At 36.4% G+C, this 14621-nt stretch overlaps 1 protein-coding gene across 8 annotated transcripts in view; it reads left to right on the top strand.

Moving 5' to 3' along the window:
- Window positions 1-3625, top strand: part of foi (fear-of-intimacy) — a 56028-nt gene extending 52403 nt beyond the window's left edge. For all 8 annotated transcript variants that reach the window (XM_067790665.1, XM_067790657.1, XM_067790658.1 and 5 more), the window contains one exon: window positions 22-3625. In XM_067790665.1, the coding sequence (XP_067646766.1) occupies window positions 22-198 (177 nt within the window). In that variant the 3' untranslated portion in view covers window positions 199-3625. The remainder of the gene's footprint in view (window positions 1-21) is intronic.
- Window positions 3626-14621: the final 10996 nt, after the last annotated feature.

Raw genomic sequence — 14621 nt, 5'->3', positions numbered from 1 at the left:
TAATTATTTTATTCGAAACAGATGCCAGAATTGTCATCAGCACACAAAACGGTGGTTCAATTTGTATTGCAAATTTTTGGCATGTGTACAGGCATTTTTATTATGTTATTAATTGCATTATACGAGGGCGATCTGCTAGGCATATTTTCATCTTCATCGTCAACGACATCAACTATTAGCCATCAACATAAGCATTAGTTAACAATAGTACACACAAATTTATTTATTTATTTGATCTAAAGTGTACTCAAATAACAATCTAAACGAACTAATTACTCACACATACGTACAATGAACGCAAAAACATATAGCAGGTGGCGTTTCTTTGTTTATAAACTACATGCATGCAAAATACATAATGTTATTAATTGCAATTGTATAAACCAATATTTGCATAGCATACGTACATACATATGAGCAATTTAAGCACGCATCATTTTTGGCCTTAAAGTTTTTTGTGAACTTTTCAAAAGCATACCAACAAATATGAATTGAACTGCGGCTATGCGCGTAAATTAACACTTTTTTTTAAATATATTACCTAACTACATACTTTATTATAATAACATATAATGTCATCAAAGCAAGTGAATCATTTTAGTATTAAGAATATAAGAAAGTAATGGTTTGGAATCAATTGAAATGTAACCAGTGGAATTTAATATTTTTCTGCTCTATAACTAAGATATGTAAAATATGGTGCTGCAGTATTTTTGCATGTGCAAGTGCAACAACAACAAGGAAAAATTTATGTAATTGTTTGCCAAGAGAAAATTGATTTGAGGCCAGCATTATCTCAAAATCCATAAATTGCTTGATATTTTAAAGTACGTTCAAAGTTTATTGTACCATTTCTGTAGATACAAAAATAAAAAAAGAAATGAGCAGTCGAAAATACAATTTTTTTACTAAATTAAGTTGCTTTATAAAACGCGTTAGCAATTATATTTTTTATACTTTTTTATATCGTACACCTGAGAAACACAATTGTAACAAAGACTAAATGCAGAACACTATTTTTAAAAAGTGCAAAAAATGTAGATGTGCAACTCCTTCAAACTACTGGTACTATTTGCATATGTATTTTGCAATAGTAAAATTTAAAAAAAGCACACGTTACAGATCCTCGTAACAATTCTAAATAAAGTTTTGGTTGACTCGCTGAACTATGTGCCTCATAGCATTTTATGAAACTACTGATCATACTCGCACCAGATTTTCGGCAGTAGAAACGCAAATCTTCTTGACGAGCATTTTATATTTAATAATTCAATTCGGAAGCGTGTAGAGCAGTCATTATCGAGATTTATTTGAAGCGCGGAAATGATAAATCTTTTTTCTTTGTTATCAATAGAGGTGGAAAAAGACTGAGTAAGGTGATTTTCTTTAAAATGTAGTGCTCCGATTGCAACGGCAGAAGAACGATAACCCGCGGATGTTAACATGGGGTGATGCGCTGGAAGCTAGCAAATAACGTAAGAACTACGCTTCGAGCGCATACCAGCCACATCAGGCCGTTTTTGTTTTTTTTACTTATGCCTTTTGCTATGGTTTTGGATATTTGTCACCGCGTGAACCGAAGGTTAATATAACATTTGATGTAAAAGATTATTTTCTTGTAGAATAACAAAAATGCTATGCCAAAAAAGATAACTCTTGGTAGTTGGAGTTTAACCAAATTAAGTATAGCCATTTATTTTTTAAAATAGTTCCGTTGAAATAATTTTCCACAATGTTTATAGAAAATACATACAAATTTGTATTTAAAACAATATGTCGAATCATTGGTTAACACAAGTTCAAGGTAAAATATATTCATCATGAGAGCATATATTTTAGACACTGGTTATTTGTTATTTCATTTTATTTTCGAAACAGCACTTTTGCATTCATCATTCAATTCAATTGTACTTGTAGTATCTTATTTTTTTACATTTATTTGGTACTTAACACAATTCTAAAATCACTGACTAAGTATGCATTTTGTATAAGTTGTAAGTTAAGTAGAAACGCAAATCTTCTTGACGAGCATTTTATATTTAATAATTCAATTCGGAAGCGTGTAGAGCAGTCATTATCGAGATTTATTTGAAGCGCGGAAATGATAAATCTTTTTCTTTGTTATCAATAGAGGTGGAAAAAGACTGAGTAAGGTGATTTTCTTTAAAATGTAGTGTTCCGATTGCAACGGCAGAAGAACGATAACCCGCGGATGTTAACATGGGGTGATGCGCTGGAAGCTAGCAAATAACGTAAGAACTACGCTTCGAGCGCATACCAGCCACATCAGGCCGTTTTTGTTTTTTTACTGATGCCTTTTGCTATGGTTTTGGATATTTGTCACCGCGTGAACCGAAGGTTAATATAACATTTGATGTAAAAGATTATTTTCTTGTAGAATAACAAAAATGCTATGCCAAAAAAGATAACTCTTGGTAGTTGGAGTTTAACCAAATTAAGTATATCCATTTATTTTTTAAAATAGTTCCGTTGAAATAATTTTCCACAATGTTACAGAAAATACATACAAATTTGTATTTAAAACAATATGTCGAATCATCGGTTAACACAAGTTCAAGGTAAACTATATTCATCATGAGAGCATATATTTTAGACACTGGTTATTTGTTATTTCATTTTATTTTCGAAACAGCACTTTTGCATTCATCATTCAATTCAATTGTACTTGTAGTATCTTATTTTTTTACATTTATTTGGTACTTAACACAATTCTAAAATCACTGACTAAGTATGAAATTTGTACAAGTTGTAAGTTAAGTTTTGTTTAAATTTAAAATTAGATTAATGGCACACGAAAAAAAAAAAAATATTTGTAAACAATCGCAAGCAATTTGGCAGCTCACTTAAGCGCAAAATAATAAATATATAAATTAGTTTTACATAAATACTTTACCTATATACACACATACATAATTTGCGTTTTGTTTATGTATTTTGCTTAATTTGGACACTGCCATTTATCGGTTTTAGAGTTTCTCTCTCAAGGGCGTATAGTACATACATACATATATGTGACCCGGTCTATGAAAAGGTGGCTTATGACTCAAAAAAGAAATTGCGAGAAACCGCTGTTAACAGCTGTTTTTGTTTTTTTTTTTAGTCATAAGCCACCCTTTCATAGACCGGGTCACATATGTAGTAGTATACTCTGTCTGTTTAATATTTATTACTGACAACTTTCATTGGAACATTTCAAAATTTAAATTAATTAAAAAATAAGCAAAGGATTTCCTAATAGTAACTGTGAACTTCAAAGAATGAATAAAAAACGAATTAAAAATTGTGATGTTTACCTTTAAAGTGAATTCATAAAATTAAATAGAATGCATAAAATTAAATTCAATTAAATTCATAGGAATAACAGTAACTTAACAAAATAAAAAATAACTTTGAGAATAAATGTTTTTTACAACACACTTACAAAACATAGCAAAACTCTTAGGGAGTTACCTAATGAAGCTATTACTCGATATGCATAAATACACATTTCCACACATACATGCATACATATATGTATATATATATATATTTATAAATCTAAACTGTGCAAGAAAAACCAAATTATATAAATACAACTTTCTTGACTTAATTAAAATAACGAAAATAGTTCTCATATTATATCGGCATGCATATGCAACCACGTTGTTGTTGTTGTTGTAGCGATAAGGTTGCTCCCCGAAGGCTTTGGGGAGTGTTGTCGATGTGATGGTCCTTTGCGGGATACAGATCCATTAAGGTGCTAGCCCGACCATCTCGGGAACGATTTATATGGTAACATTAAACCTTCAGGCCATCCCTCCCTGTTGTTGTTGTTGTTGTAGCGATTAGGTTACTCCCCGAAGGCTTTGGGGAGTGCTATCGATGTGATGGTCCTTTGTCGGATACAGATCCGATACGCTCCGGTAACACAGCACCATTAAGGTGCTGGCCCGACCATCTCGGGAACGATTTATATGGCCACATTGAACCTTCAGGCCATCCCTCCCTCCCCACCCCCAAGTTCCATGAGGAGCTTGGGGTCGCCAGAGCCTCGTCTGTTAGTGAAACAGGATTCGCCGCGGATAGGCGAGGTTGACAATTGGGTTTGGAGAAGCTATATATTGCGCTGGCAACCTGAAGGGTTGCGCTACACAGCCCCTTGAATCTGGTATTTTAGTCGCCTCTTACGACAGGCATACCTACTACCGCGGGTATATTCTGACCCCCTAACCCGCTGACACCTCACTATTGGCTGTTTGCAAAGTATTTCGCTTTTATAAGAACAAGCATTAACACAAACAACAATGTCAGCCTGGAAACCCAGCAAAGAATTGCTCTTGCCAAACAATTCCCCTACGGACTGAGCGACCATTCGAGAAGTGAAGTCTCCTCTCTGCAAACGAGAGCCAAGATCTATAAGCTACCTATCGTAGCCGTCCTGCTTTAGGGTGCAGTAGCCTGGACGTTTACATCAGATGAGACGGTTTCTCGAGTACTCGAGAAAGATTGATGAGAAAAGATACTATATTGTGCTGTATGAGCTTGATACAGACATCGGCACAGTTCAACAATTAAAATACCACAGACTACGTTGATGTTCAACTAGGAACTTGAAAGGACCAAGTTTTGCACATTTTGAGATTTGGCGTTTGGCACCGCAGCCATAGTAGAGGTTTACTATGTACTATGACCGCAGCTACGTCAGTAGATAAAGCCTTAGTACAGGTCTACAAGTAGGATATGTACCAGCACACACATACACAGCCACGCTCATCTGATAAAATAGCTTATCATCCGGTGGCAAAATCCTGAGCCAGATAAATAATTTTGCACGTAAATGCAACAACAACGATTTGAGCCAGATAAATCCAGATAGAAGTCTTGTTCAATTTGTGAGCCAGATAATTTGTTAATTACTTCTTTTTAGGTTGGCAACGGCCTTTAATATACCTACTTTTTCAAAAATAGATGTCGCTGCTTAGCCTTTCGCCGTATGAGTTTAATGAAAAACAGCGGCGACATCTGCCTATAACATTTCACGTGTGCCAAAATTTTACGACATCTGCTTCTCAAGTCTCTCAATGATCCAGAGCATTCCCGTGAGAATTAAGCGTGAGCCGGAGCTGTAAAACTCACTGAAAGACGGCAAATGCTTGTTCTTGATCTTTTTTTTTTGTGGATGCTATTTGGCACTGTTGTACTTCTTAAGGCCGAATTAATGGTGACTTATAACCATAAAGCCATAACCAGATAAAACAGCTGATCGAACCTACCTTATGGAAATCAATGTAATCGATTAATGGTGCCATAACATACCGCTAACTTGATTACATTGATTTCCTTAAGGTAGGTTCGATGAGCTGTTTTATCTGGTTATGGCTTTATGGTTATAAGTCCCATTAATTCGCCCTTTAGGTCCAAGAAAAGTGTACTAGCTGCTAACGAGAACTGCGTAAAATGTTTATTGATATATTACAAAGAAATATCCTTATTTACTTTCAAACGAGCACTTAATTACATCTCTCTTTAAAATCCATATGTCTTGGACAATTTTAATTAACAAATTGTGATACTTTATTACCGGGGACGACTGCTAAAACGCAACCAAAACCGTCGGGGGAGGTATTAATAGACGCGTTTTTGCCTCGCTTCCAATAATTCGAATACCTTTTCGCCTTTGGACTATTGATAACAGGACAAAACGCATCTTTTCATTTCTCTTTCCACATTTTTGGACGGTTTATTGCAGGCATGCTTAACCAACGAACCGATATCATTTCGTTACGATAATTAACGTTAATAAACGAAACAAAGTGATTTCATTTCGTTTATTAACGTTAAGAACGTCAAATTAACGAAATGATTTCGTTTCGTTTTCTGCCATATCAAAACGAAATCAATTAGTTTATGTTGATTATTAATTTCAAACTATGCTGGCAAAGCTGTGATGGCGGAGTCATTAAAGGTGAAAGCATTAGCCAAGCTGATTGCAACTTTTCTCATGAATTTTGACAGTACGAACATTTCTCAGAGTATTTTTGACATTACTACCAACGAATTACACAAACAAACTATATGGAGTTTGTGTGTGTACGTCCGCTCGCTGTTACTACCTTACGGCTTCACCATGGCTATAGGATTGACAGCACAATTCAAACAAAAAGTATCACGTTTTCGTTAACGTTTTTAACGTTAACGAAAGCTTTTCGCTTCGGTTAAAAACGAGATACAATTTATCTTGATAATTCCTTTATCGATAATATTTCGAAGTGTTTCAACGGAAACGGTGGAAATTTTTTGATAAACGATTACCTTAACGTTAAGGGCATCCCTGGTTTATTGCAGTCGACCTCGGTTTCAAACTGTTTTTCGCGGAGAACTTTGGAGCGGGTAGAAAAACTTAGCACCCGTGTTTGTATTCTTAATACTGGAATAACTACGCGTCCTCAGATACCCCAATCGAAGACTTTTGTATAATTTTCTGTAGGACCCATATAGGTGCACTACATTTTCAAACTAAATTCGTTCAAAAAAATTTACCATCACAGCAACCCATATCTGATATTCCACTCCGTTTTTTGTTTCCCTGTGTCGCTTTCCACCACAGCAACCCCGGTAATTTTGACACTTCGTTCAGTGTCAACCGCATGTCCCACGCAGGTTCCACTGAGTTCCACAATAGTTTGACACTGACTGAAGTGTCAAACTGCAGTGTGTTAGAAAGAGAAAGGAATTGTTTCCTTCTCATACATATCATACATGTAAAGCTGGAGTCATTGGTGCCGTATGTCGTATCGCTGTAGTCGTATCCCTAACGTAATCAGCTGTTTATCGTTACGACGGTAAACCAAAACCAATTGGTTGGCTACGATACGGTTACGACCTTGGCGGCACCAATAATCGATTGCATTGATTCTCATAAGGTTGGTCGAATCAGCTGTTAAAAGGTTACCGATACGGTTACCGATAAAGCACCAATGTCTCCAGCTTAAACCTGGGGCCCTATTCGCTAACTGTGAGTTTTAAAGTGTACACAAGAAATTGTGTAAACTTTGAAATTCTGATTCTGTAAAGCAAAACTGTGAACAAAAAAACTCACTGATAAAAACTTCGTGAGTTTTCTTGGCAGACAGTGTACATTATTCTGACATTCAAAACTCATACGCACTGTTGCAGAATGACTTTTTTGTTTTCATGGCGTTTGATGAATATTTTCTCACTGACATAAGACTTTTACATTCAGCGCTCATTCAGCAAAACAATGTACACAATAATTTACAGAATCGCATGAAAATTTAAAGTGTAAATTGTGTGTGCAAATGAGTTTTCAATGAGTGTACATTTTTCAGTTTTTCACAGTTAGGGAATTGACCCCCTGTACTATGGTTAAAGCTGCCGGTGTTACGGTCTGCTGTTATGGTCTACGGTTACGGTCCACTTGGGAGCGTTTTCGTGCGAACACACCTAGTGACTGGTGATGGGGCGAAAGTTGCGATACAAAAGTATCGAAACAAAGAAAAGAAAAATTCGGCGATCACTAGCGAAAGAAGTTTCCGGCCGTAGAAACACCAAAACGAGTAAGAAAATTTTAAAGAGAAAAAAGCCACGAGTTGCCGGCCGTAGAAAAACCAAGAGTGAGTGGAAAAATTTAAAAAAAGGAAAGAAAAGTTAGCCACGAGTTTTCCGGCCGGGAAAAAACGCAAGAATTAGCTTTTTACTTGCGCAGTTAGTCGGAAATTTTTATAAAACCAAAAAGGTTCATCGTAAAAGTAGTCCTATAAGGCGTTATACCAACGAGAAGATTTGTGATTGCTTCAGTCTAAATTTTGGCGGCCCTGCGACCATACCAAAAGGATCGTATAACATCTAGGACACAACTTCAACACCAAAGGCGTCAAGCTCATAAACTGCTTCATTAGCACTATTGCTTACCTCAACTGCACGTCCCCAACTATATTCAACTCATCGCAAAACACCCTCGTGTGCTGTGCATATTTTCAAGAGAGTATTGTAAAGAACCAAAGGGCTGCAACGAGGAACCGCCAGCCGATTCCTTAATCCAACTACCAAAGAATAAACCGGGAAATGCCCAGAAACTAGGAAGAGTCGATAGCGCAAAGTACCGACAAGCCTCGTTTTTACTCGTCTATTTCGGGGTGGTATTAAACCTTACAACGGTTGTGTGCTGGTGACATAAGCTCCACGTATAGAATATCCAGTTGAAGTTGGTCGGCGTTTCTCATTCACACCTAGTGAGGAAAGTTCTAGTGATTCCGATTCGAATTCGGACGGCACTAAACTAAATGGTAATGAGAACCCTTGTTATCCGAAGATAAACCCCTTTCTCTACATTTACGAAGTACACTACCACCTTCGGAAAAGCGTCCGACACCACCTCCGCCTCCAAGGCCAGCAGTACGCTGCAGCGTAATACAAAGAACGCCAAAATTACCAAGTCATCCAGATCGTAAAGGTCAGCTGGAAGTTTTATCGCCACCAGGTTCACTCAATTACCTCGGACCAGAGCGCAACAACCACCAACAGTACCAACACAGCGCGCCCAAGACCGCGCTCCATAACCGAAAACAGCGACACCTTCACCAGCAACAACAACATCACCAGTAACCACGCCGGCAGAGACCCATGGTACGTACTCTGGCGGCTATGTAAGTACCAGCAAAGTATAAACTTAGATGTAATTAGTTAAAACAAACTTCTAAGCAGTACCTAGAGAGTTTTATACAGCCCGATTAAACCATTTAATAAGGGTCGATTTTTTTCGTCAAATTTTATTATTGAATACTTGAAATTGTTACCTTTACAACAAAGGGCATACATCTTTTTTTTATATCATTTTAATAATATATTTTGTCGCTTTAAAATTTTTGAAGTTAGCTCTATAAATTTTATTCATAATAAGCCGTCTTTATCACGTGAAACGTTTTAGCGATCCATTTTTAGAGCTCAACCATAAATTGTTAGAAAAAAAAATTTGCGACCGCAGCATTGATTTAAACTTTCTTTTCTTATATCATACAAATGCAATATATATATTGTAACGAATTTGCTTGCAAATCCTCTTATTTGCAATCCTCTGCTAAGTTCGAATCACTAAACTGTTGAATAAATAACTCCAATATTGAATAATGGAAAAATGGCCTTTATTAAAATACTTCACAATAACACTCAAACTGTGCAACGAATAGCTTAATAACCAAACTGATAGCTTAAAGGAAACTGACTTTCAAAATAATAGTGCTATTGCTCGCTAGATATCGTCTTACTCGTAACTGCTTGACAATTCAAATCAAACTGAATTACTTCTTACTCGCCTGCACCGCTTTTATAGTTTACGCTGCATACTTCTAGGCTCTTCGATTTCCAGAAGTTACTAGTTGTTTCGGCTACAAAATCGCCAGCCACAACTACGTGCACAAATTATTGCCCTCTCTTGTGACCACTCAGATAAGATATATGCCTGTGTTTGTAGTTTACAATCTCCCGCACACACATAAGCGTATAAGTAAATTCATCGGTGTGTGACATCTCATCTCTCGCTGCCTTGTATGTAAATGTTGCTCGTCGGAATGTGTACATATGTGTAGACGCAAGTATTGATTCGTTTATGTAGATACATAATGATTGAATTATTGATGTGAATTCACGTCACTGCTTAGCATCGGCCTGGAGATGGCAGCACTCCTTAGTTTTGCTAATATTCGTAACAATATATATATCACTATTGCTAGCAATATGGTTCGAACAACCAGAAGGAAATAATATACGTGCATATAATACATAGCGCTATCACAATTTCATCTCTATGGCTTTTATAACAAATTTTCTTAGTACATATTATATATTATTATCATTATACTATGCCATTATACCAAATTGATATTTTGTTACACTCAAAAATAAGTTCTACTACAACAACATAATAATTTTGTAAGAGAGCCCCAATTATCGAAATTTGTATCCAAACTTTTTAGTCCTAAAATATGTTTTGTGAATGAAGAAAAAAAAAGGTATTCGACCAAATTCTTACTTTGTATGTAGTGTATTTACTATACATAAGTACATTTAATTACATACTTTTTTTTCACACAAAGCGTTTATAACGATTATCAAAAAAAAGGGGGGAGACATAAATATATGTATAACTTGAAATATTACGAGCAAAACTAAGAGACAAGAAAAGAACCCCCAACAGAACAAACTTAGCCAGACTTAAGTTTCATATTAGATTTCGTTTTCGATTTCGGCCCAATAAAGTGTGAACTGTTGGATCATTTTTTTTTCTCTCACTTTATATACTACACACACTTACATACATTTTCATAGTGTAAATAGCTATTCGTAGTTCAACATTTTTTTTTCTCGTTCTGAATTTGTCTTGGAACGAGGCTATAAGCAGCCTTGTTTTGGCTTTGGAGCCTATACTGTAGCCCTGGTAAAGAAACCTGCACTATCGTATCTTTTTTAGTAGCATACCTACGTTAATAGAAGCGAGTATTGAATAAAATTTGTAAATAAAATGGGAATGCTGGTGTTCTGGCTCATTTAGAACGCACATAGGGTTTACAGGTAAGGGGCCACCGAAATATAGGTGCGTCGGTGGCCATGGTTTTTGAGGGTGGGACAAAGCACCGGGCGTCGCAACACCACCCGCGGCGCCCTCTATATATATTCGGCCCTCTTTGTTTATTTTTCTTTTTGCTTTCCTTTTCCCTTTTCAGTTTTTTTTTTATTTTTATTTTCAGTTTTTTTTTTTTGTATTTTCAGAGTTTTTTTTTTTTTGTATTTTAAATTTCATCAGTTGGTAACCGGTCATTTCCGGTTCGGTTAGCTTTGTCTCCTTTTGCGTTAGATTTTTTTGATTTTTTTTTGAAATTGAATTTTTTTGAATGTTAACGGTCTGTCCGTGACGTCCGGTTCGGCCGGAGGTTGTTTTAGTTTGAATTTATAAGCGTTTTGAGTCGGTCTCTGCGCTTCTGTCAGGGTTTTTTTTTGATTTTGACAGCTTTCAGTTTTGATAGGCATGATAGGAACTTTTTTCTTATTATGGCGCAGGAACAGTAAGGTTGGCTAGGACCCGCCCCAGCCGACAATGACTAGCCATTGTGCACCACCACATCATGCCGACCGCCTTCCTTACTGCTTCCATCCAAGATGCGAATCCATAACACCGGGCAACGCACAAATTTGCTTGATGGTTACCATAGCAACGTGTAGTTGTGTGCGTATCGGGCGATGTCGTGCTCACACGTATTTGTTGTAGGCTTCGCGTTGATGAAAATCAAAATTTTTAGATTTTTTCGCTTGACAGCTGGTCTATTTGATCGTGGCCGACTTGGTTGACAAGCATTAATGTGTTAGTTTTGTGAGAACGTGCAATGAGCAACTTCTCGGAAGAAAAAGATTTTACGTTGCGGTTTTTTGAAACCTACGAATGCTTACCAGCATTGTGGAATATAAAGTGTGAAGCATATTCCAACCGTGATGAAAAAATAAGCAATATGATATTTTTTCATCCACAATTTTTTTTTTAGTTTCTTTCTTTTTACTTTTTTTTCGCCAAAACAACTGCAGTTACAAGCAATAAAAAGCCGTCATCCGATGACATGTTTACGTCCGCATGCTGCGAATTTTCAATACAAATAGCGCTTGATGCTTTCTGCTTGTGTGGTGGCCGGGCAAGCGACAATCACCCGATACGCACACAACTACCCGTTGCTATGGTAACCATCAAGCAAATTTGTGCGTTGCCCGGCAGCTTAATTTTTGAATTTTGAAAGATTTGTGCAAAAATTCAAACAAGAAATAAATTTGTTTATAAAATAAATAAAGGAAATGAGCACGCAAATATTTTCCTGCGCCATTTTCATCAGTTTTTTGTGAACGAAATGATTTTGAACGAAAATAAAAAAAAATTTAAGTAAACGATAACATGCCGAAGTCGGTTATTTTATGGCAGTATATTTGGTACATTGGAAAATTGTCGTGGTTATTAGACTTAAATTTTCGTCAGTATTGCAAGCTCGAAATACAGGAAAAAAGCAAGTATCATATAGGCATAAGCTATGTACATATATATATATATATTTACATGATTTTTTTTTTGTTTTGTTTACATGTTTTTTTAAAAATGTCATTTTATTTGTTCTACAATAAATTATGAATTGTTTTGTACAATTATATACTGTAGTTATTGTTTTCTTGGAAAAAAAATCTAGCACTATTTTCATTTTTCGTCTATTTTTTTTTTTTTTTTTGGGGTTTGGTTGAATGGCACGGACGCTAGTCCATAACGCCAGGTTGTATGTCGGATTGTTCTTTTTTCAGATTGTTGTATATGTCATTTTTGCTCCACTAATACACAATGGTAGTACCAAGGTGGCCAAAACCATGTGTAGCAGCTTGCAATTTGGTATTATTATAATTGTTCGTATTTTCAATTAGGGTTGGTTTTTTCTTGGCACCACGCCATGTTATATTCAATTGGATTTAATGGTTTACTCCAAGTACAATAAATTTTAAGTTTTTGAACTATTTTTTTTTTTTTTTTTGAAATATGGTTTAATGGAGGGGAATTTTCCCGTTACGACAGTTATACGTAATTCAATTTGGTATTATGTGGCCCACGCCAGGTTATCAATTCCCGTTACATGTTCCGTTTGTTGTACTTGATGATAGTATCATGAAGTAATGTATGTATATGTGTAAAACGAAAGTTTTACTTGTGTTTTAATTTCTTTTAATTTTAATTTTAAATTTGTATGTTTGATATATTTATTAACACTTTAGTGTTAAATTTGATTTTGCACGATAGCAATTATATGTATGTTTTTGCACAAATTGCATGTTTTATTTTAAAGTTTTTTTGGATTTTTGCCCGATAGCAAATAATTGTTATTTTTTGCACAATTTGCATATTTTTATGATACAGCGCACAATTCGTAAGTATTTTTAATTAATATTGTCATTTCGACTCCCGCACTATCCGCCATTTTATTCTCAAACCGCGTGAGTAAAGCCCCTTGATAACACGCGGTTGAGTTGTGGGGAAAACCGAACTTGACGCGACGACGTCAGAAAACGAAGTGCATTTTTCGTCTACCAACATTCCCTTTTTAAAAGTCCGCGCACTGCTCCTCATCTGTAATTGACTATCGCTGTCTCATTCCGTATCTCTTTCTATCACCCGCTGAAGATAGCCGGCCCTATGCGCCGCTATATTGAAACCCTGTCAAAACGCTAAAAATCTGCCATATTGAACATTCTGTCAGACAGTTGACAGATATCACACTCAGTTTGATTCACAATGAAGTAAAGCCGTGCTGAAGAAATCATTCCCGAAAGTTTTGGGGAGTTTAATCGATGTTGCTGGTTTGCCGGATATCGATACGCTACGCTCTAGAAAATAGGGTAAAAGTCTATTTGAGGGGTCGACTGCTAATACGCTACTAAAAATATCGAGAGAGTTGTCAAACGACGCGTCTTGGTATCAGTGTTAATAATCCGAAGGCGGAAAAAAAAATTTTAACTCGGTCAAAATATATTAACGAAAACCGAAAAAAGACCCTCGGGTACCTCCGAAACCGGGGGTGGTATCCATAGTATTTTTGCGCAGAACACTTTTCTGCGTTGGCGGCCTTCGGCCGCGCTTAAAGAAAATTACCCTGGGTGGGTCCAACACCGGTTTGGAGACCAAAACTATATCAGCACAAAACACTTATGTTCACAATTTTTTTTGTGGTACAACAACATTACAACAACCACATGAAAATCGCCAACTTCAACTGCAAATATCTCCGGACGGAGATAAAATTTTTCTTTTCCGCCTTCGGATTATTGTTCTCGAGATTAATACGCGTCTTTTGACACTTCTTTCGATATTTATTGGGTAATTCTTTACGACAGCATGACACTGCTAATAATAAAAAAAATATCGAGAGAGGTGTCTTAACATCAGTATTAATAATCTGAAGGCGGAAAATAAAGATTTTAACTCGTTCAAAAGATATTAACGAAAAACCGAAAAATGACCCGCGGGCACCTCCGAAACAGGGGGTGGTATCCATAGTATTTTTGCGCAGAACACTTTTACGTTGGAGGCCTTCGGCCGCGCTTATAAAATATTACCCGAGATTAATAAGCGTCTTTTGATACCTCTCGATATTTTTTGACGCGTATTAGCAGTGTCATTCTGTCGTAAAGAATTACCGAAGCAATGACCACGTTAAACCTTCTAGGTCATCTCCCTCCTGCCGTGTGAAACATTGGGTCGCCATGTCCTCGCCATCCAGAAAAACAGAATTCGCGACGGCCAGATTAGTGTGACAAATTGTTTGGGGAAGCTTTAAGCTGTGCTGGTAGCCCCTTGAATTCCTGTCTCAGCAGTCGACCCCGGTGAAGTATTTCCACTTTTTACTCAAAATTCATTACAGCAAAGCCGAAAGGAACTAGATCAATTTGTTGTTGGATTTGCATGTTAAATTTCTATCCGTACCTGGATGATGCTTCATTGGAACGTAACAAATATCGTCATTCACCTCTTGAATGCCTAGTGCTGCCAGTAAACCAAAAAATGAAATTGGTGTGAAAAAGTTTGTCAGATT

The sequence above is a fragment of the Eurosta solidaginis genome, chromosome 5, assembly GCF_040869045.1.
Source record: "Eurosta solidaginis isolate ZX-2024a chromosome 5, ASM4086904v1, whole genome shotgun sequence".
NCBI lineage: Eukaryota > Metazoa > Arthropoda > Insecta > Diptera > Tephritidae > Eurosta > Eurosta solidaginis.
Note: the sequence above shows the minus strand (reverse complement) of the source record. Positions and strands in the feature narration are given on the sequence as shown.